The following is a 24671-nucleotide window of genomic DNA, read 5'->3' on the forward strand; positions in this document are numbered from 1 at the left end:
CAGCCCAGTGCCTTCCTGGCCTGTGTTCGGTGCTCAGAGCTGGTGCTACTGGTCTGCAGAGTAGGCTGGGCTGGGGGACGCTATGCCCAGGGCGGCAGACCCTCGGGGAGATTTCCCAGTGGGAAGATTCCCTGTCCAGGAGCACGGAGAGCGAGACCATGGGGCTCACCACTTCTTTCTTCTAACTTGGAAACTTTGCGCAGACGGCCCAGACCTAGGGTGATTCAACTTATGACTTTTCAAGTTTGCAATGGGTTTATTGGGGTATTAAATGATTTTTGACTTAGGATGTTTTCAGCTTACAATGGGTTTATTGAGAGGTAACCCCACTATAGGTCAAGGAGCATCTCTGTTTCCTGAGTCATCATACTCAATGTTCATTATTAACAGCAGCTGCCAACTATTGAGCACCTGCTGCATACTTAGCTCTCGGGATGTTCATCATAGATATTGTTGTTAGTCTTCCACACAGCCCCATCACGAGAGTTGAGTACGCTCCTGGTATAAATGTCAGAAGAGGGCAAATGCCCTGTCCCGGGTGATATGGCTGGCAGGTGGAGTCGAACCATGTGTCTGACTCCAAAACCCATGCTTTCTGCTCCCAGCCACCCAATTGCTCCTCCAGAGTGCCAGGTTTGGAGATGCAGAGATGGACACTGACTGGGAAGTGCTCGTGCAGTCAGACCCTGAAGGCCTGGGGACAGGGACCAGGCCTGACAATCGTGGTAAATTCCACACAGAATAGCCTAGGCCTTTCTCAGAGAACGTTCTTGGGAAAGACTGAACAAGCTGGAAAACCAATTGAAATTCTTTTAAAAAAATGCTCTAACAAAAGCTTTAATAAAAAAGATATTTATGCGTTCTAGAGCGTCGCCCTGGAACCTTCCTCTGGGTGCCTCTCTGGTCCCCAGATGAGCAGTACTTCCTCTCTTCTCCTTCCATCTCTATCACTGTCACCATCATCATCACCATCACCGTCATCATCATTGTCACCATCACCGTCACCATCACCGTCACCATCATCATCACTGTCACCATCACCATTACCATCATCATCACCGTTACCATCATCATCACCATCATCATCACCATCATCACCACCATCACCGTCACCATCATCATCACTGTCACCATCACCATCATCATCACTGTCACCATCACCATTACCATCATCATCACCATCACCATCACTGTTACCATCATCATCACCATCACTGTCACCATCATCACCATCACTGTCACCATCACCATCACTGTCACCATCATCATCACCATCACCGTTACCGTCATCATCACCATCACTGTCACCATCATCATCATTGTCACCATCACCATCACCATCATCGTCACCATCACCATCACCATCATCATCACTGTCACCATCACCATCACCATTACCATCATCATCACCATCACCATTACCATCATCATCATCATCACCATCACCGTTACCATCATCATCACCATCACTGTCACCATCATCACCATCACTGTCACCATCATCACCATCACTGTCACCATCATCATCACCATCACCGTTACTGTCATCATCACCATCACTGTCACCATCATCATCATCGTCACCATCACCATCACCATCATCGTCACCATCACCATCACTGTCACCATCATCATCACCATCACCGTTACCATCATCATCACCATCACTGTCACCATCATCATCACCATCACTGTCACCATCATCACCACCATTACCATTACCATCATCACTGTCACCATCATCATCACCATCACTGTCACCATCATCATCACCATTACCGTTACCATCATCATCACCATCACTGTCACCATCATCATCACCGTCACCATCATCATCACCATCATCGTCACCATCACCATCACCATCACTGTCACCATCATCATCACCATCACTGTCACCATCATCATCACCGTCACCATCATCACCATCACTGTCACCATCATCATCACCATCACCGTCACCATCATCATCACCATCACTGTCACCATCATCATCACCATTACCATCATCATCACCATCACTGTCACCATCATCACCATCACCGTCACCATCATCATCACCATCATCGTCACCATCACCATCACCATCACTGTCACCATCATCATCACCATCATCGTCACCATCACCATCACTGTCACCATCATCATCACCATCACTGTCACCATCATCATCACCATCACCGTCACCATCATCATCACCATCACCGTTACCATCATCACCACCATCACTGTCACCATCATCATCACCATCACCGTCACCATCATCATCACCATCACTGTCACCATCATCATCACCATCACCATCATCATCACCATCACTGTCACCATCATCATCACCATCACCGTCACCATCATCATCACCATCATCGTCACCATCACCATCACCATCACTGTCACCATCATCATCACCATTACCGTTACCATCATCATCACCATCACTGTCACCATCATCATCACCATCACCATCACCATCATCATCACCATCATCGTCACCATCACCATCACCATCACTGTCACCATCATCATCACCATCACCGTTACCATCATCATCACCATCACTGTCACCATCATCACCACCATTACCGTTACCATCATCACTGTCACCATCATCATCACCATCACTGTCACCATCATCATCACCATCACTGTCACCATCATTGTCACCATCACCGTCACCATCATCACTGTCACCATCATCATCACCATCACTGTCACCATCATCACCACCATTACCGTTACCATCATCACTGTCACCATCATCATCACCATCACTGTCACCATCACCATCACCATTACCATTACCATCATCACCACCATTACCGTTACCATCATCACTGTCACCATCATCACCACCATCACTGTCACCATCATCACCATCACCATCAACATCACCATCACTATCACTGTCACCATCATCATCATCACCGTCGCCATCATCACCGTCACCATCATCACCATCACTGTCACCATCATCATCACCATCACCATCACCATCATCATCACTGTCACCATCACCAACATTTTAAAAGTTTTCACTCTTTCGAGTCTTTTACACGTTAACTCTCCCAGTCCTCACCCCAATGCTATGAAGTAGGTACTATTATTTTGGTCCCGATTTTAACAGACCAGGAAACTGAGAGGGGTTAAATGACTTGTCCAAGCAGCTAATGAGTGCTGGGGCCCAAACTCCACCCTAGCTGTCTGGCACCGAGTCTGAGCTTTTGCCAGTGAGGCCCGAACTGCCTCCCTTTACTCCAGCAGGAAGCCCAGGATGGCCTGCCCCAGGTTTCATTGATTCCTGCATGGCCCTGGTGTGCAATCCTGATCAAAGGGAACGAACTTGTGATACCGTTCAGTCAGTAAAACATGCAGTGGGAAGACTTAGCTATGAATGTGCTGTGTGACCTTGGCAAGCCACTCAACCTCTCTGGGCTCAGTTCCTTACTCTGTAAAGTAAGGAAGTTAGATTCCACAATCCCTCACCTTCCCCCTGGTTCAAACACCTACGATCTCTAATCTTTAGCTCCTGATGGATTTCAGCGGCTGTTGGGGAAGGGCAGTGAGATGGGTAGCTGACTTGGAAGCTTCCTGAATGTGTAGTGTATATTCTTTCTGCCTGTCCATGAACGTGTTCAGGGTTTTTTTGTTTGTTTGTTTGCTGGTTTGTTTTTCACTTATAATCTAGGGAGCAGAATGAACATTGAGGTTTTGAGGGTCCACAACCTATTTTCATTTTTTAGTTGCTTCTCACAGGGGTCAGACCAGCACCCTCCTTCCCCCGAACCCTGCAGTCTGTGTTCAGGGTCTCTCTGATCCCCTCTGGGGAGTCTACAGCTTACTCCTGCGCCGTCCTTTCTAGCCTCCAGAAGCCTGAGGCTCCTGCTGTTGCCAAAGCTGTGGACAGAATCCCTGACACTTGAGACTAGGAGGCCTCCCGAGGCCTGGAAGCACTATGCCGTTTCCTTATCCACCAGCCACACCTCACTCCGAGCAACTGGGGCTACGGATGAGAATTCTCTGAAGACCCCTTCCTTTTCCTGCCCACCTACCCTTGGAGCTCTCACAATTTAGGGCCTGGACTGGGAAAACCCAGGCAAAACTCAGGGCTAAAGAAGTTCGGTTTATCACACCCCAGGAGCCCCCGTCTCTTGTCTTTGCATTGGCAGAGACAATATTTTTGGCCCTGCTTGCCCTGAGGTCTTGGGGAGGATTCGAAAGCAGCTCCAAGACATTTATATCCGCCTCCCCATCCCTCTCATTCCTCTTGCCCGCACAGTATCCAGGGGTAATACTCACTTTGGCTCTCATGACGGCGTCCCATGAGTTTTATTTGCGCTGCACAGTGTTTAAAATTTTTTTGAGCCAAATTTGAAAAAAAAAGGTTTCTTTTATTTTTGTTTTGCTTTTTAAACACATTTCAAGATCCAGGTGTTTTTGAAAAATAGGACATCCTGGTTCCATTGGCTGCGCCTCTGGCGGCCCCAGGCAGTGGCGGTGGCCCTTGCCTTCTGTTTTGTCAACGCCTTGCTGGCACCCTACAGTCGCCATGTGTCTGGAGAGCCCGGGCTTCAAACACATGGCAGTGTCTGCAGCGAAACATATGCAATTTCACCCTAAGTGGGATGCGTCAAGATTATAAATAGCCTCCCATTCGATCAGGTCAGGATTTGCACCAAATGCATTTGCCAGAAACTTACAAATGTTTTTTGGGTTTTGGAATTACAGATGAATATTGTTGTCTTCCATGATGGGTCCCAGTTTACAGAGGAGGAGGCCGTCGTGGTGCACGGGAGTGAGAGCTTGGCACGGCCAGAATTCAGCCCAGGGCAGCTGGCTTTGTGACCTGCCCTCCTGGCCCCCGCCTCTGGCTCACTCCTAGGTCCTGCGTGGACCCTTCGGGATTTGCCTCTGACGCCCCTGAACCCTGAGAAATGGAGGCAAGGGTGTGGCCTGCTTAGGGTTCCGCAGGCACCCAGATTCACAGGGAGGGGCCTGTGATAATGACCGATGATAACAAAATGACAGCATCCTTACCCTGTGCAGACCCCAGGATGAGGATTTTTCACAGAAGACCCCATTTCCTCCTGGAGCCTCAGAGGACAGGGCGCTATCACCAGTTTGTTTCACAGATAAGAAACCTATGACTGATTTAGTGTAGTTTGCAAGTCAGATGTTCCCTTTTTCCCATAAACATGATTGCTTCTAACAGTCCACAGACCTCCCCATAGCTGCAGCCATCGATATCCATCAAATACAGTAGCTCTGCCTGTGTTTTGGGGAGGATTCTGGATCTTCCTTGAATCCTCTATGTTGGCTGAGTTGAAAGGCAAGAAGTCCCTCTTTTTCTGAAACGACAGTCATCTGTGGAGTTGGAGCCGTGTCAGGGCTTTAGGGAAACGAAGATCGTAAAGGACCAAAATTCCCTTTCTTGGGTTACGCACAGATGAAATGATTGGTTTATGATTAGGCGGCTTTTATGTGCAAAACACATACAGAATCGCACTGGGCTGAAACCAGGAGAGGCCTGGGAGTGGAGCCCGCGGGAAAGAATGGCAGATTCAGGTCTCTAATCTGGCTCCCCCAGGGCCTGTCCCAGTGAGCGGACAGTGGGTCATGGGCAGAATGACCTTTGCTGTTGGAATTGTTATTTCTCTCTCACGCTAGTGGTCTGCTGTTGCATGAGTTTCGCACCATATACGGTGTCTCTGCCGTCACAGCGATAAGCCTTTGGTTTTGTTTAGAGCTTTACCTACCCCAAAGCTCTCTCATGCACTGGGCTCATTCTTTCTACCCACAGACCTGTGAAGAAGGGACCATGCTCACCCCCATTTTCAGATCAGGAAACCGAGGTTCAGAGAGGCTGAGTGACTTGCCCAAGGTCACACAGCTAGCTAGTGGTAGAGTCAGGAGAGAAACCCTGTCTCCATCGCCTGACAGGGCCTGTGGGAGTCTACCCCAGGGAGGCCCCAGAGCCTGCTTGCTCTGGAGTGCAGATGGGGGAAACGGGGGCCAGAAGGAGGGAGGCGTTCATTCCAGATGCCTCTGTGGGAGTCTGTGGCAGTGCCTGGGACCCTTGTCGTCTCTGCAGACTGCCACCACCCATTTCCTACGCTATTCCTACCGTATCTGTCCCCCGGAGAGGAGTATTAGGGTCCCTCTGGACACCATGAAAGTCAGGCCTTGAAAGGTACATGTTGATTGATGATGATGCTGGTCGTGGTGACAGTGGCAGTTATAGAGGAAGTGATCCAGGCCCATAATCTCTTATCTGCAATTCAAAATCCAAAATCTAAAAGTCTTGTTCTAATGCATTTGGTGGGAGGGTGTTTGCTGTCTTTACATCCCTGTAAGTGTGCAAATGCATGTTTCACTGCAGAAATGGGATGTGTTGAACGCAGGGCGCTGCCCTAGGCCTCACTGCGCGTGTTCAAAGCACACAGTATGTCCACAGGATTTCCTTCTACAATCTGAAACCTTCTGAATTTCCAAATGCATCTGGCCTGGGGTTCCAGATGCACTTGAGGACCTGGAGAGGTGAGAGTTATGCTCACCTCTCTGCCCCTGTGTGGCTCTCCAGGGCATGGGAGAAACAGCCCAAGTCCTCAGGGAGGCCTCTGTGGTCCTCGTGGCTGTCTCATGGACCCCCTCGCTGACCTGCGGCTGAATGCCCCTCTGCCTGCAACGCTCCTCCTCAGGTCCCACACGGTGGGCTCACTCCCTTCTTTCAAACATTGACTCAAATATCTTCTCATGAGAACCGCTGAATCCTCCCTAGGTACCACACACCCCACCAAGGCTTCCGGTCCCAGCCCTCCTCTCTGTCTGTCTCCACACCTCTCCTGACTGTCTAGTATTCGCATAACCACTAGCTTAGCTTGTCTCTTGTCTGTCTCCCCATCACACCCTGACTGTTATGGCAGATCCACCAGGGCAGGGATTTTCCACTGTTTTGTTCACTGCTGTGTCCTCAGCACTTAGAACAGTGTCTGGCACATAGTAAGTGTTCAGTCCATAGGTAGTCTCTGAATAAACCCAATGTAATGATTGCAGTGATCTTTTGAGGTGGGCACAGCAAGGAACCCCTATTTTTATAGATGAGACCCTGAGAGATGTTCCCTTGTGGGTGGCCAAGCAGAAATCAAACTAGGTCTGCATTGCTCCCAAGCTCCCCTCCACAGGGCTGTGCACATCTGTGTTCACAGGCACACACAGCACATGTGCACATGGACACACACAGTAGATGTTCAATCAGTTTCACACACACACACAGTAGATGTTCAATCAGTTTCACACACACACAGACACAGTAGTTGTTCAATTTCACACACACAGACACACACACACAGCAGATGTTCAATTTCACACACACACAGAGTAGTCCAATCAATTTCACACACACACACACAGTAGATGTTCAATCAATTTCTCTCTCTCTCTCTCACACACACACACACACACACACAGAGCAGATGTTCAATCAGTTTTGTCAGGTTGAGCTGAATTTGCCGCCTGGTCACTGCAGGGAAAACCCCTCTGAACTGGTGGCGACAGAGTGACCAGGAAGGCCAGTGCCAGCCCCTGGGCCCCCAGGTTCCCTTCATTCCCTGCTGGAGGTGGGGAGCTCTGGGTCTTCGAGGCGCATGATCCACCCAGGGCCTCACCCAGCCTGGGACAGTGGGCCTGCTGCCCTGCTGCAGTAGGAGCCCCACGCTCTCAGGCCTGTCCTTTCCTCTTGCCTTTGCCCTGCCATCCGCTCGGCCTGGGACCCTCTTCCCTTTTTTCTCTGCCTGGCTGGCTCCATCCCTCATTCAGGTCTCAGATTCTCAGATGAGACCTCGCGTCCGTAGAGAGGCCCTCGCTGCCTGCCCAGCCAAAGGGATGTCCTCCTAGTGCAGACTGTATTGTACCCGAGGCACTTGCTGATCCCTGCATTGCACTCAGTATTTCAAAATGTGTAAATATTTCAGGTGCCTTTTTTTTTTTTTTTTTTTTTTTGAGACGGAGGCTTGCTCTGTTGCCCAGGCTGGAGTGCAATGGTGTGATCTTGGCTCACTGCAACCTCTGCCTCCCAGGTTCAAGCGATTCTCCTGCCTCAGCCTCCTGAGTAGCTGGGATTACAGGTGCCGGCCACCCCGCCTGGCTAATTTTTATATTTTTAGTAGAGATGAGGTTTCACCATGTTGGCCAGGCTGGTCTTGAACTTCTGGCCTCAAGTGATCCACCCACCTTGGCCTCCCGAAGTGCTGGGATTACAGGCATGAGCCACCATGCCCGGTCTTTGGTGTTTGTTTACTTGTGTTCTCTAACAGGTCTCCTGTTAGCTGGTCAGATCCTTGAGGGCAAGGAGTCCTGCCTTGGTCTCTGTATCCCCAGTGTTTTGCACAGAGCCGGATGCACAGGAGATGCTCAGTAATATTTGTAGATGAATAAATGAATGAATTAGTGAATAAATAGCCTGTACAAGAGGATTGAGGGGTAGAGAGATTGATGGCCGTGCAGGCCTCTGGCAAGACCCTTCTCCCCATTGGCTCCTACCTCGCATTGTTTCTTGCTGACCCTGGTAATAATAATAATAGTTGTTGCTGTTGTTATTGTTTATTGGATACTTACTATACTATATGCCAGGATTGTACTCAAGCTCTGTGTGCATTGATGCATTGCATCCTTATAAGCCTCTATGAGGTACTGTTGTACCCAGTTTACAGATGAGGAAACTGAGGCTTACAGAACTAGTCCAAGATCGCCTAGTTGGTAAGTGGCAGACTGGAATTCAAACTACAGAGTCCATGACTTTCCCATGTCCCAATGCTGGCTTTTAGAGTCGTATCGGCTGGGCCAGTCAGGGTCATGCAGTTGTCAGAGCCGCCTCCCCACCTCACTGCCTGCAGCTGTCCAGGCAGGCTAGGGCTGAGAGGGGAGTAGCTGTGGGAAGCCCTGGCCTGTCGCGAGCACCCAGACATGCTGGGGGCATCTTCATGCCTCAGGGTCCAAAGGTCCCCAAGCCCCGATGCCAGTCAGGAGGCTGCGGTGTCCCCAGGGCTCTGGCATTGCGGCATCTCTCCTTAGAATGGCTCAAAGGGTGCCTGCACTGTTTGACTCCAGCCCCAGCCCTGGCCCTTGGTGTCCCCAGCTCTGGTGGCTGTATCTCTGCTGGTGGAGGTTGTGTCCCGGGGCCATTTTCCCGCAGGGGAGTGGCCTTCCCTTTGGTGGCCTTCCCTTTTAGCTAAGGGTACAGGAAGGGGCCTCTGTGAAGGCAGGAATGCTGGGCTGGGGGTGGCTCGGTTATGCACCAGCTGCTGTACTCTGGGTTTGCACTTGGCCTTCCTGGGCCTTGCTTTTTCCCACTGTAAAATGGGGCCAATGGGCCCACCTACGTCATTGGCTGCTGTGAAGCTTGCAGCAGAAAATGGCTATAAAAGTGCTTTGTAAACAGTGACGCACTGAAAAGTGGGAATGCTTGGTACCCACCGGCTCACTCAGACGCTGGGAACTGCCTGTTCCTGGGGTTCCAGCTGGCCCCCATACTGGGGGTGAAGGGGCTACCTCCAAGCCTTCCTGACTCTGGCCTGTGTTGGGCCAGGGAACTTGCCTGGTCCCATCAGGAGCCTCACCCATGATGGGATTCAGGTGGGAGGGCCCTAGAGCGGGACATGGGCTCCCATACTTGACTGGGAGCCTCCCTATCTCAATGGAGTCTGAGGCCAGAGGTGAGGAGCAGGTGCGGGGGATTAAGGGCCTGGTCCCTCCTCAGCAGGGTCCCCGAAGCCAGCCAGGGGTCTGTCTCTAGGCCTCTTACTTTGGGACAGAAGGCATTTTGTACCTGTTGTTGTTACATGTGAGAAGAGCCATGTGAACATGTATGCACAGGTGCCATTGTCACACGTTGGGGAGATAATCCTGTATTTGGAGGCCACGTTGTACTCATGAAAGCACATACACACAGTTCTCACACACATGCACACAGACTCACACACACACACAGACTCACACATTCCCACACACACAGTTCTCACACACATGCACACAGACTCACACACACACACAGACTCACACATTCCCACACACACAGTTCTCACACACATGAACACAGACTCACAGACACACACACAGACTCACACATTCCCACACACACAGTTCTCACACACATGCACACAGACTCACACACACAGACTCACACATTCCCACACACACAGTTCTCACACACATGCACACAGACTCACACACACAGACTCACACATTCCTACACACACAGTTCTCACACACATGCACACAGACTCACACACACAGACTCACACATTCCCACACACACAGTTCTCACACACATGCACACAGACTCACAGACACACACACAGACTCACACATTCCCACACACACAGTTCTCACACACATGCACACAGACTCACACACACACACAGACTCACACATTCCCACACACACAGTTCTCACACACATGCACACAGACACACACAGACTCACACATTCCCCCACACACAGTTCTCACACACATGCACACAGACTCACACACACAGACTCACACATTCCCACACACACAGTTCTCACACACATGCACACAGACTCACAGACACACACACAGACTCACACATTCCCACACACACAGTTCTCACACACATGCACACAGACTCACACACACACACAGACTCACACATTCCCACACACACAGTTCTCACACACATGCACACAGACTCACAGACACACACAGACTCACACATTCCCACACACACAGTTCTCACACACATGCACACAGACTCACAGACACACACAGACTCACACATTCCCACACACACAGTTCTCACACACATGCACACAGACTCACACACACACACAGACTCACACATTCCCACACACACAGTTCTCACACACATGCACACAGACTCACACACACACACAGACTCACACATTCCCACACACACAGTTCTCACACACATGAACACAGACTCACAGACACACACACAGACTCACACATTCCCACACACACAGTTCTCACACACATGCACACAGACTCACACACACAGACTCACACATTCCCACACACACAGTTCTCACACACATGCACACAGACTCACACACACAGACTCACACATTCCTACACACACAGTTCTCACACACATGCACACAGACTCACACACACAGACTCACACATTCCCACACACACAGTTCTCACACACATGCACACAGACTCACAGACACACACACAGACTCACACATTCCCACACACACAGTTCTCACACACATGCACACAGACTCACACACACACACAGACTCACACATTCCCACACACACAGTTCTCACACACATGCACACAGACACACACAGACTCACACATTCCCCCACACACAGTTCTCACACACATGCACACAGACTCACACACACAGACTCACACATTCCCACACACACAGTTCTCACACACATGCACACAGACTCACAGACACACACACAGACTCACACATTCCCACACACACAGTTCTCACACACATGCACACAGACTCACACACACACACAGACTCACACATTCCCACACACACAGTTCTCACACACATGCACACAGACTCACAGACACACACAGACTCACACATTCCCACACACACAGTTCTCACACACATGCACACAGACTCACAGACACACACAGACTCACACATTCCCACACACACAGTTCTCACACACATGCACACAGACTCACAGACACACACACAGACTCACACATTCCCACACACACAGTTCTCACACACATGCACACAGACTCACACACACAGACTCACACACACACACAGACTCACACATTCCCCCACACACAGTTCTCACACACATGCACACAGACTCACACACACACACACAGACTCACACATTCCCACACACACAGTTCTCACACACATGCACACAGACTCACAGACACACACAGACTCACACATTCCCACACACACAGTTCTCACACACATGCACACAGACTCACAGACACACACACAGACTCACACATTCCCACACACACAGTTCTCACACACATGCACACAGACTCACACACACAGACTCACACACACACACAGACTCACACATTCCCCCACACACAGTTCTCACACACATGCACACAGACTCACACACACACACACAGACTCACACATTCCCACACACACAGTTCTCACACACATGCACACAGACTCACAGACACACACAGACTCACACATTCCCACACACACAGTTCTCACACACATGCACACAGACTCACACACACACACACAGACTCACACATTCCCCCACACACAGTTCTCACACACATGCACACAGACTCACAGACACACACACAGACTCACACATTCCCCCACACACAGTTCTCACACACATGCACACAGACTCACAGACACACACACAGACTCACACATTCCCACACACACAGTTCTCACACACATGCACACAGACTCACACACACACACAGACTCACACATTCCCACACACACAGTTCTCACACACATGCGCACAGACACACACAGACTCACACATTCCCCCACACACAGTTCTCACACACATGCACACAGACTCACACACACAGACTCACACACACACACAGACTCACACATTCCCCCACACACAGTTCTCACACACATGAACACAGACTCACACACACACACAGACTCACACATTCCCCCACACACAGTTCTCACACACATGCGCACAGACACACACAGACTCACACATTCCCCCACACACAGTTCTCACACACATGCACACAGACTCACACACACAGACTCACACACACACACAGACTCACACATTCCCCCACACACAGTTCTCACACACATGCACACAGACTCACAGACACACACACAGACTCACACATTCCCACACACACAGTTCTCACACACATGCGCACAGACACACACAGACTCACACATTCCCCCACACACAGTTCTCACACACATGCACACAGACTCACACACACAGACTCACACACACACACAGACTCACACATTCCCCCACACACAGTTCTCACACACATGAACACAGACTCACACACACACACAGACTCACACATTCCCCCACACACAGTTCTCACACACATGCGCACAGACACACACAGACTCACACATTCCCCCACACACAGTTCTCACACACATGCACACAGACTCACACACACAGACTCACACACACACACAGACTCACACATTCCCCCACACACAGTTCTCACACACATGCGCATAGACTCACACAGACTCTCATACACACACACACAGACTCACACATTCCCCCATGCACAGTTCTCATGCACACGAACACAGACTCACGCACAGACTCACACACAGACTCACAGACTCACACACACAGACACACACACAGACTCACACACAGACTCACACACACAGACACACACACAGACTCACACACAGACACACACACAGACTCACACATTCCCCCCACACAGTTCTCACACACATGAACACAGACTCATGCACACAGACTCACACACACTCACACACACAGACTCACACACACACACAGCACACACACAGACTCACACATTCCGCCACGCACATTTCTCACACACATGCACACAGACTCATACACACACACATTTCCCCACACTCACACCTGCACACCCAGCTTCCCTAGGAGGCTGCCGAGGCTCCCTGCTCAGGCAGGCGAGGCCTCCAGACCCTTTCCCTGCCAGCCTGGAAGCTGCTTGCATCCTCCTGTTTCCAGCCCGGAGTCGCGCACCTCTGTCACCCTGCCAGACCTTCCAAATCCTCAGGAAGTGGTCAGGTCTCATCCAGTTCACACCCCAACCCCCACATTTCATAAATGGGGAGATCAAGGCCTGGAGAGGCTTGGGGACCTATCTGAGGTCACACAGCGTCGGGCTTACAACCCAGGGCTCGAGTGAAAGCAGGCCCAGCGTGTACTCATCCCAGCTGGCCTGGCTGGGCCCCTCTGGGACTGACCCAGGACTGGGTGTGAGAGGGCCTAGGACTTCCGCTTTGAGTCCTTGACATTTGCTCAGACATTGTCCTCAGAGGCCGCTCCACCCTCCCTTGGCCCACTCTCTGTCCAGAGCATCATCAGAGCTGCTTCAGAGACGGCGTTTCCATGTCTCTGGAGGCCACCAAGTAAAGGCTGGGCTGTCGGGGGGGACCCTGCAGAGGGAGGCCTGTATGCGCTGCTAAAATCCAACTCAGCCTAGGAATCAAGTTGTCTGGGCCCCATCGGATGCGGGTCCCCCTGCAGTCTCTCTCGCACTAGAAGGGTAAAGCAGGGCTCTCAACAGCGCAGGAGAGAGGCAAGGTTGGGCTCCTGGTGGGTGGGACATGCAGGGCAGAGGGCCAAGTTGCAGCTGGGCAGAGGGGGCAGGCTGGGATCCCAGTGGCCCCAAATCTCCACAACGCTCCAGAGGGGTGACATGTGGACCCCAGAGTCAGCCTTGGGTAAAACTGGGATCTCCTTCCTTGCACTGGAGCGAGCCCGGATGTTCGCAGGACACCCGGAAGGGGTACTCACCCAGCATTCCCAGCAGGTACAAGGTGGCCAGCGGTTGCGGAGACCCCATGGGCATGGTCTCTGGCCTTCTCTTGCCTCAGCCTGGGCAGCTCGGCACTGCAGGTGAGGATGTCTGGCCCGGTGTCTCGCTCTCAGGGAGGGAGAGGGCGGGGCGGCATGCTCAGGGAGGGGTGGGACGGGGAGCAGGCAGTGTGGGGCCTGCGTCACCCATGTTTGAAGTTGAACTGTCAACTTCCTCCTGGCAAAACCACCTGCCCCTGTTTGAATGGCAGCCCTGGCCTCTGCCAGCTTCCTGCCCAAGGTACCCGGGGCTGGGGCAGTGCCCTCGGCCACCCCCACACAGGACAAGGCCATGCATCCTGGAGGGACAGGGCTGCAGGGAGTGGGGACTCTGAGGGGTTATGGAGGGTGAAGGCCTGGCTGCGGCTGAGGGCTGGGCTGAGGACACGCATCCCTGAGGCAGGGGTCCGGGCGGGAGAGGCGGGCAGTGGGCAGCATGATGCCAGTTCTTGCTGCAGACTCCAGTGAAAGCCGAAACCAAACCCTCCGTTTCTCCTTTGTGAGGGATGAGGTTGGAAGTTTGAGGTGACTTTCCACGGGTGTTGTTTCGCTAGCAGATACAAGAGATGGCTCTGTCATGAATGATGGGCTTGTGCCTGTGTGTGTGTGTGCGTGTGTGTGTGTGTGTGTAGAGAGAGCGATCTCCATGTTGACTTGTGTGATCTCTGTGCTGTGTGTGTGATCTCCATGTTGAGGTGTATATGTGAGCTCCATGTTGATGTGTGTGTCATCTCCTGTTGATGTGTGTGTGATTTCCCTGTTGCATGTGTGTGATCTCCATGTTGATGTGTGTGAATGTGATCTTCATGTCTATGTGTGTGTGTGTAATCTCCATGTTGATGTGTGTGTGATTTCCAGGTTGTGTGTGTGTGATCTCCACATTGATTTGTGTGATCTCTGTGTTGTGTGTGTGATCTCCATGTTGGGGTGTATGTATGAGCTCCATGTTGATGTGTGTGTAATACCCATTTGATATATGTGTGTGTGATCTCCATGTTGATGTGTGTGAATGTGATCTCCATGTTGATGTGTGTGAATGTGATCTCCATGTTGATGTGTGTGAATGTGATTTCCATGTTAATATGTGTGAATGTGATCTCCATGCTGATGTGTGTGTGTGATCTCCATGTTGATGTGTGTGTGATCTCCATGTTGATGTGTGTGAATGATTTCCATGTTGATGTGTGTGATTTCCATGTTGATGTGTGTGATTTGCATGTTGATGTGTCTGTGTGATCCCCATGTTGATGTGTGTGAATGTGATCTCCATGTTGATGTGTGTGAATGTGATTTCCATGCTGATGTGTGTGTGTGATCTCCATGTTGATGTGTGTGTGATCTCCATGTTGATGTGTGTGAATGATTTCCATGTTGATGTGTGTGATTTCCATGTTGATGTGTGTGATTTGCATGTTGATGTGTCTGTGTGATCCCCATGTTGATGTGTGTGAATGTGATCTCCATGTTGATGTGTGTGAATGTGATTTCCATGCTGATGTGTGTGTGTGATCTCCATGTTGATGTGTGTGTGATCTCCATGTTGATGTGTGTGAATGCGATCTCCATGTTCATGTCTGTGAATGTGATTTCCATGTTGATGCGTGTGAATGTGATCTCCATGTTGATGTGTGTGAATGCGCTCTCCATGTTCATGTCTGTGAATGTGATTTCCATGTTGATGCGTGTGAATGTGATCTCCATGTTGATGTGTGTGAATGATTTCCATGTTGATGTGTGTGATTTCCATGTTGATGTGTGTGAGTGATTTCCATGTTGATGTGTCTGTGTGATCCCCATGTTGATGTGTGTGAATGCGATCTCCATGTTGATGTGTGTGAGTGATTTCCATGTTGATGTGTGTGAATGTGATCTCCATGTTGATGTGTGTGAGTGATTTCCATGTTGATGTGTGTGAGTGATTTCCATGTTGATGTGTGTGAGTGATTTTTCCATGTTGATGTATGTGAATGCGATCTCCATGTTGATGTGTGTGAATGTGATCTCCATGTTGATGTGTGTGAATGTGATCTCCATGTTGATGTGTGTGAGTGATTTCCTTATTGATGTGTGTGAATGTGAGTTCCACATTGATGTGTGTGAGTGATTTCCATGTCGATGTGTGTGAATGTGATCTCCATGTTGATGTGTGTGTGTGTGATCTCCATGTTGACTTGTGTGATCTCCATGTTGTGTGTGTGATTGCTATCTTGGGGTGTATGTATGAGCTCCATGTTGATGTGTGTGTAATCCCCATTTGATATGTGCGTGTGTGATTTCCATGTTGATGTGTGTGATCTCTGTGTTGATGTGTGATCTCTGTGTTGGTGTGTGGGTATGTATGTGAGCTCCGTGTCCCTGTTGCTCTTGGAGGGTCTGGAATCAACCCCGTTGAAGAAGAGGCAGGGTCTCTGCAAAGAAGATGGGGAAGCCTGGGGCAGGGGAAAGGCCATGTGTTTCCCTGGGCTGGGTTCCATTTTTTCCTCACATCCTTTGTGCTCCCAGATGAGAAAGCTCCTGGCTCCTGGGGCTTCCTGTACTCTGGGCCACCCCAGGCAGGTGGGAAGCAGTTCAAGGATGTGATCACTGCTCCAGGTCCACCAGGGCCAGGGGCATCCCCCTCCCTGGGCTGGAGACACTGGCTTGGTGATGCATCCACTTAGATTCCACTTAGACCTGTAGCAGGACAAGCCACAGACAAAACCCCTCAGACACCGAGTTAAAGAAGGGAGGGGTTTATTCGGTCGAGAGTATCAGCAAGACTTCTGTCTCAAGAGCCGAGCTCCCTGAGTGAGCAATTCCTGTCCCTTTTAAGGGCTCACAACTCTAAGGGAGTCTGCTTGAGAGGGTCATGATCAATTGTGCAAGCAGGGGGTATGTGACTGGGGGCTGCATGAACCGGTAATTAGAACGGAACAGAACGGGACAGGGATTTTTACAGTGCTTTTCTATACAATGTCTGTAATCTATAGCTAACATAACCAATTAGGTCAGAGGTCGATCTTTAACTACCAGGCCCAGGTGTGGCGCCGGGCTGTCTGCTTGTGGATTTCATTTCTGCCTTTTAGTTTTTACTTCTTCTTTCTTTGGAGGCAGAAATTGGGCACAAGACAATATGAGGGGTGGTCTCCTCCCTTTCCCCCCCCGCCTTAGAGAATCTCACTCATTAGTGGGAGTTCTCACTTTCATTTTCACTACCCATGTCTTCCTGCAAGACAGATCGATAGCGATTCACATAGTATACCTGCGCTGAAGCATTTTGGGGAACTAAGGTAGCGATGAAGCTTTTTATCATTTGAAGAAGTACAGGGAACAAACAAGGGAGCAGTAAGCAGGTTCCTATTACTATTAAAACTCCTATTATAAGAGTTTTAAATCCTCCTAGCGCTGGGAACCATTTTCCAAACATGGCCCCAGGATCAAATCCATGCCATACTTGCACGGGCACATGTGCCAATTTTGTCATATTTCTAACTATGTCTTCAACTACTTGCCCTTGATCATTTATTTGTAGACAGCAATTAGTAAGGTTAAATTTCCTACAGACCCCTCCTTCAGCTGCTAGCAAGTAGCTAAGAGCCAATCTATTTTGATAGATACCATTTCTCAACTGAGTTTCTTGCCGGGTCAGAATAGTCAAGGCTCTGCCGGTTTTATTAGTGATTATTTCTAAGACAGCTTGTAACCATATGATTTGATTGATCATGTAAATGGGGGTCTGGTATCCCCACGAGCCTTGTTGTGCCCAAGTAGCAGGCCCATAATATTGTATGATTCTCTCAGGGGGCCATTCATCATCTTTCCAATTTCCTACAGCTATGGTTCTCTTTTTGCAGGAAGCGTTGACAGGGAAGCCCAGGAGTTTGCCTGTTTTTATGGGCAGTAGGAAGAAAGACAGTTTAATAGTGCCAATAGCATAACTACCTGCCTACTGGTCAGGTAATTTGGCATAAGCTCTATGCCCACATATCCAGTCTAATCCAGTGGGGGTTGTCCAGTCCCAGTGGGACTGCGGGTCGGTCCACACAGTTTGCAACTTTGGGAATTTACTAAATGGATTCTTCTCTGTGTGATTTGAACTCCACCAAGTGACTGTTTTTGTGGTACCATTATACACTTGCTGACCCAGACAACTAAGTCATCTTATGGGGTGAGTGAATTCTTTTTCTTCTCTAGCTACGCAATATTGTCCAATAATTGAGGCTTTTAGGACTCAGAAATTATCGGGGTGATTTTTTTGAACTGGGAATTCATCAGGAACTGGGTCTGTAGGTACTAATTCTCGGGTTTCCCATGGCCATTGATCTCCCATTACAGTTCCTCCACATACATAACATGAAGTGACATTGAGAGGCTGGGCTACATGCTCGGCTAATTGCAAAAACAAATTTCTTGTTTTTCCTGGAATTTCTGGTACTGGCACATTTAGTTCATCATAGAAAGTTTGAAACACTGGCTCAGGAGAGCATTTGTAAACTTCTCCTTGGACCAAGTCCTGTACTGGCCACTAGTCCTTGATCCCTGGCTTAAGGAACAGGCAGAAGGGGGGTGTTCCATGGAGACTGGCAAGGAACTATAATTCCATAGGCTTTCAAGCACCTGAGATGAACCTGGATTCCTTCAAGAGCTTCTCTGGGAACCAGATACTGCTTTTGTCTAATTGGTTGGGCCCCAGGCTTAACTTCTGTGAGTATGGGGGCTTAGTTGACCGCCAGTCCTGGAGGATTATCCTCTGTCCATACTCGGGGCCATCACTTAGCTAGAGCTGGTTTTATCTCTTGGCCTGGCTCGGTTAGAAAAAGTCTCCATTCTTCTTCCCGGGGGACCGTAAAGGCCATGATAACTCCTGTTCCCGGTAACTTTAGCTGTAAAGAGCCCTGCTTTGTAAAGGAGATGGTGGCTTTCAGCTTGCTAAGCAAGTCTCTTCCCAGCAAGGGCAAGGGACAGTCAGGCATGTACAAGAACTGGTGAACTATCTCAGGTCCCACCACCGAGCAGGTCCGTGGTAGACAGAAAGCCTGCTTAGTGGAAACTCTTGTTGCTCCGATTATATCAATGGTTTTCTTGGATAAGGGGTAACCAGGGTGGTCACTACTGAATGTTCAGCACCAGTATCGACAAAAAACTTAATGTCCTTGCCCCCAGTTGTAATCCTGACCGTGGGCTCCTTGGGGGCACTTGACCCCAGTCCCCTTCAGTCCAATAGCCCTTCAGCCAGATTGAACAAAGCTCCCTCGTCTTTATCTGAGGTCTTTTGTTCCGAATCACCTTGCTTTTCCTTCAGTTGGGGACACTTATCTTTCCAATGTCCCACTTCCTTACAATAGGCACATTGGTTACGTTGCAAGCGTGGGTGATTAGACTGGGTATTCGTCCCAGAACCCCCCTTTCCCTCTCTTTTCGGGGGAATTCCCATAATGGATGTGGCCAGTAAGTTGGCGTTTCACCTAGCCTGGCGTTCGCCTTCCTTACAACTTTCTCTGCAGATTGTTGCATCTCTATTCACAAACACTTGATTGGCTATTTCAAGTAAGTGTGAAATATTCATATCTGCAAACCCAGCCTGTTTCTGCAATTTTCTCCAGGTATCTTCTGCACTTTGACTAACTAAGGCCATGTTAATCATGTGCTGATTTTCAGGGCTATCTGGATCAAAAGGAGTGTACACATGGTAAGCCTCACACAGTCTTTCATAGAATTGCGCTGGACTCTCCTTTTTTCCTTGGATGACCTCAGAGACCTTATTTATATTTGTAGCCTTTTGAGCCCCTTTCTTTAGACCTTCTATTAATGCCTCATGATACTGTCTTAGCCTCTCCATGTCTGGTCCCATTGGGGGTACCGACTTCCCTCAGCAGGTGGGAGCGAGGACCTTCCTTAACTAACTGTCCCTTTGCTACTAGTACTGCTGCTGCCTGTCCTCTTAACCACTATGGGGGGTTCAAAACTAGCTGTAACCAAGAATCTATAAATGGGAACTGATCTGGGTGCCCTGGCTTACAGATTACCCTGTGCCATACCTTTGAGACAAGGGACCTGTCCAGGCTTCCTTCTGATGGCCAACCCACCTCTAATGCTGGCTAGTCTATCTCACACAAAGTTCTAAGTTTTCCTGGTGTTATAGTGACTCCATAGTCTCCCTTAAATCCCTTTTTGAAAATTTTCAACATAGTTCCTAGTGGGGTGGGCTTACTTTGTGCCTGACCCATGTTTCCTTGAGACAAAACACCATGCTCACACCACATGCACACCACAAAATAAAGAATGGGTAAAAAGGGCACATACACACTTTTACAGTTTACATCAAACCAGAATCAAAACCAAAGTCAAAGTATCACGAAATCCAAGCCAGGTCAAAACCAAAACCAAAGTATCAAGCAATCCAATTCAAGTCGAAAACAAAAACCAAAGTGCCGGTACAGGCATACCATGTGTGATCAGGCCCTGCTTCCAGTCAAATGGAGTGGGCAAGTTCCAGAGACTAGTCTTACCAAGTTTCAGTTGTCCGGACTCCAAGTGCCAGTTCCTTCCTGGTGTTCGGTCACTGCATTGATCCTCCACAGGGGCCTGCCACGTGCTGCTCTGGCGAGGTGTTCCACCGGGGCAATTGCCTACCTGGGAGCGGTCTCAGGATCCGCGTTGCTCAAGCTGGCTGGAGTCCCCAACAGGGATGCTCCACAGGGCAGGCCTAAGCCACCTAAGGGCCTACGTCGACTGTCCATTAATCACCTTGCTTCCAGGTCAGGGAACCAAGAAATGTAGCAGGACAAGTCACAGACAAAACCCCTCAGACACCGAGTTAAAGAAGGGAGGGGTTTATTCGGCAGGGAGCATCAGCAAGACTCCTGTCTCAAGAGCCGAGCTCCCCGAGTGAGCAATTCCTGTCCCTTTTAAGGGCTCACAACTCTAAGGGGGTCTGCTTGAGAGGGTCGTGATCAATTGAACAAGCAGGGGGTATGTGACTGGGGGCTGCATGCACCGGTAATTAGAATGGAACAGAACAGGACAGGGATTGTTACAGTGCTTTTCTATATGATGTCTGTAATCTAAAGATAACGTAACTGATTAGGTTAGGGGTCGATCTTTAACTACCAGGCCCAGGGTGTGGCACCGGGCTGTCTGCTTGTGGATTTCATTTCTGCCTTTTAGTTTTTACTTCTTCTTTCTTTGGAGGCAGAAATTGGGCACAAGACAATCTGAGGGGTGGTCCTCATATTGTCTTAGACCCACTTAGACACTCCCTGGTTTCTACTCACTCAGGGCTGGAAGGTACTGTGTGCTTGAACCTCTTTAGTAGAGGGAAGCTTTGACCCCCACCCCAGGATCAAGGAAAGAGGACTCCTAAGGTAGCTGTGATTGGGGCCACACCCATCCTTCATTCAGCCTTCAGAGGTGCCTCTTCCTCTTGCCAGAGGTGGCCTCAGCCTGGGATGGGGAGACCTTACCCAGCCCCTCCTGGCCAGGCCTGGCCCAGTTCCCTGACCCATCCCTCACATTCATCCTTCCTGGTCCCTTGACTCTGGAAATCCCAACCTCTTTCATGCATTTGTTTGTTCGTTCCTTCATTCATTCACTCATTCATTCATCAATATTTGCCCCGTGCTAAGCACAGGGATGTGAAGACGAAAGAGACAGACATGGCTCCACCCTTCTTAGCACCAAAGACTCTGCAGGGATGTTTTTTCTTGATGAGTGCTGTTCGTGAGTCACACAACTGTGTATCGTAACCAGCCCTTCACAGCCCCTGTTCCCACACTCAGTGTACATAATTGCAGCCCAAAAGAGCGAGGGAAGTTTTACTAAGCACCTTCCTCTAGCCAGGGGCATCAGCTCCTTCAGTCTTCTCAATTATCATGGGAGTGGGCACAGCTTTCCATTTCACAGATGAGAAAACTGAGGCTCGGAGGGTAAAGTATTTGGCCCCAGGAGGTCAATGCTGAAGTATGATCCCACATTTTCCTCACTCTGCCACCCTTGCCACCACTCCCCACCTCTTTACCCAAAGAAAAGAAAACAAACCAAACATTTGGGCTTTGCTTTGATCTCGGAGTCTTCATCATGGCATAATTTCTACTCTTTTTGTTTGTTAGTTTGGTGTTGGAAAACTGAAAGTAGCTCAGGGCCTCAGGTTGCTGTCTTTCAGGCCCCCAGGGCTTGGCACTGCCTCAACCCTAGAGAAAGGGGTCTCTGCCCTCCAAGAACACTGCCCCGTAGGCTCCCTCCCTGCTGCCCACCCCCATAAGTTACCCCCCTGCCCCTTTTACCCCTCCGGGCCTCTAGGTCCAGAAACCTCTGGGCCCCGGTCCCCGCTCAGACCCCAGATCCCTGGCGGGAGTTTCCTGTCCCCATCACTGCACTTTCCATGACACAAGAGGAAGTCAGCTGAGCCCAGGCTGGGTTTTCCAGGCAGCACAGCCCAGTAGAGGCTGAAGGTGGGGGAGGGGGTTGCTGAGCCCCCAGGGCCAGGTGTCAGAACCTCCTCAGCCTCTCCCGGAGAGGTGCCTGCCGGTGCTGCCCTGGGCCACACCAGGTAACCTGGGGTGGGGTGTGCCTGTGTCTGTCTCCCCTCTGGACTCGGTGACTCCTCAATGCCCCCAGGTGTGCCCTCTTCACCGGGGCAAAGGGGCACTAGGGATGTGGGGAAGAGGGAGGAGCTGAGGGTAGGAGGGAGGAGAGGAAGGAGACTGAGGAATGTGACTGGTGCATAGTAGGACCTCAGGGTGTGTTGAATGAATGAAGGAAGAAATCTATGGAATGATTCCCAAAGATGATGGATGGCCTGGTGGCCAGATGAGAAGGGCAGGAGAGGCCTGCAGGTGTGTGTGGATGACTCAGTGACCCGGATCCTTGGAAACCTGTTTGGCTGTGGGGGTGGGGGAACCCAGGGAGCCGACTTTGCAACACTCCCCTCCCTGCCAGCTCAGAAAGTGCCTCCCCACCCCCAGCTTCGTTCCCACCCAGTTTGGCTGTTGGTGGAGGGTGGGGAAGGGGAGAAGGAGAGACCTAGGATCCAGGTCTGGACATGCATGTGGTGTGCAGTGTGGTGGAGACGCGCTGGCCTGGTGGCACCTGCATTCGAGTCCCGCCTTTGTCACCTTTGTGGTCAGGTCCCTGTCATGCTCTGGACCGAGGTTGGCGCATCTGTAAAATGTGGAGATTGGATGATCCCGAGGCCCAGCTCTCTTGTCCTAGGAACCCCGCATGAAAGTGTTCGACTGGAGTCCAGTCGGAGGTGGGGAGTTTCTCTGTGTGGGGCCTGGAGGTTTGCCTCTTTTGCTAGTGTGGGAGGGGGCTGAGTGTTGAGTGAGCGTCAGGGCTTTGGGGAAGGGCAGGAGACTGAGGATTCCAAGTGCCTGAACAGGGTCCTGCTGGCTTGGGAAGGTGTCTCAGTGTCAGCTGGGGAGGGGACTGTCTTGCCTGGAGGGACAGATAAGGCTCCCCCACGGACCCCCTACTTTCTTAGCCCCTCACGGACAACACTAGACAGCCTCCTGTGGCTTCTGGAAGATCTGTGATCAGTGGTACCCTGGAGTGGGAGGGCTGGTTGGCTCAGGCCGCGTTCACCCCCGCCTCTGCTGGGCCCCCTCAAGTTCCCCTCAATGGGGCTGTGTTCCTGGAGCCCCTTTCCGTTGCTACCTGCCCCCCACCCAGGCCTGCTACAGGCCTGCCCACAACCCGGGGTGCCAGTCATACATCCCACAGCCTGAGGCCCCGAGGACTCAGCATTCCTGTTCACTCTTCCGCTGCTACTGTAAGATTAGACTTGTTCCACCACACGGTATAGGCTTTGGCTGAGAAAATAAGGCCTCCCAGTAGTGTACGGCAGGTGTTAATGAAAGCTGTTGTTCACGTGAAATAACTGAGGATCAGAGAGGTTACGTGAGTTCCCCAAGGTGCACAGATAACCCACAGTGAACTTTGGACTGGACCGCCAGGCCTCCTCTTCTACACACACCCCTTTCCCTGGCGCAGCCTCTCTCTCTCATCTCAGGCTGGTGTTTCCCCTGGCCATCTGGGGGTTTTGCTGAGATCCTGGGGGCCTAGGAGGCCGGCAGACCCAGCTGTGCGTCCTCAGTGTGGCTCTTGGAGCCTCAGATCCCATCTATAAAACGTGT

The 24671-nt window shown here is 50.5% G+C and overlaps 1 protein-coding gene and 1 long non-coding RNA gene across 2 annotated transcripts in view; one reads left to right on the forward strand and one right to left on the reverse strand.

Annotated features, from left to right (window-relative positions):
• Window positions 1-14626, reverse strand: part of CD5 (CD5 molecule) — a 31321-nt gene extending 16695 nt beyond the window's left edge. The window contains exon 1 of the mRNA XM_007996490.3: window positions 14500-14626. Within this exon, the coding sequence (XP_007994681.3) occupies window positions 14500-14554 (55 nt within the window). The 5' untranslated portion in view covers window positions 14555-14626. The remainder of the gene's footprint in view (window positions 1-14499) is intronic.
• Window positions 1-24671, forward strand: part of LOC119624452 (uncharacterized) — a 110216-nt gene that overhangs the window by 10034 nt on the left and 75511 nt on the right. The gene's annotated exons all lie outside the window — the stretch shown is intronic.

Source organism: Chlorocebus sabaeus, chromosome 1 (assembly GCF_047675955.1).
Source record: "Chlorocebus sabaeus isolate Y175 chromosome 1, mChlSab1.0.hap1, whole genome shotgun sequence".
Classification (NCBI taxonomy): Eukaryota; Metazoa; Chordata; class Mammalia; order Primates; family Cercopithecidae; genus Chlorocebus; species Chlorocebus sabaeus.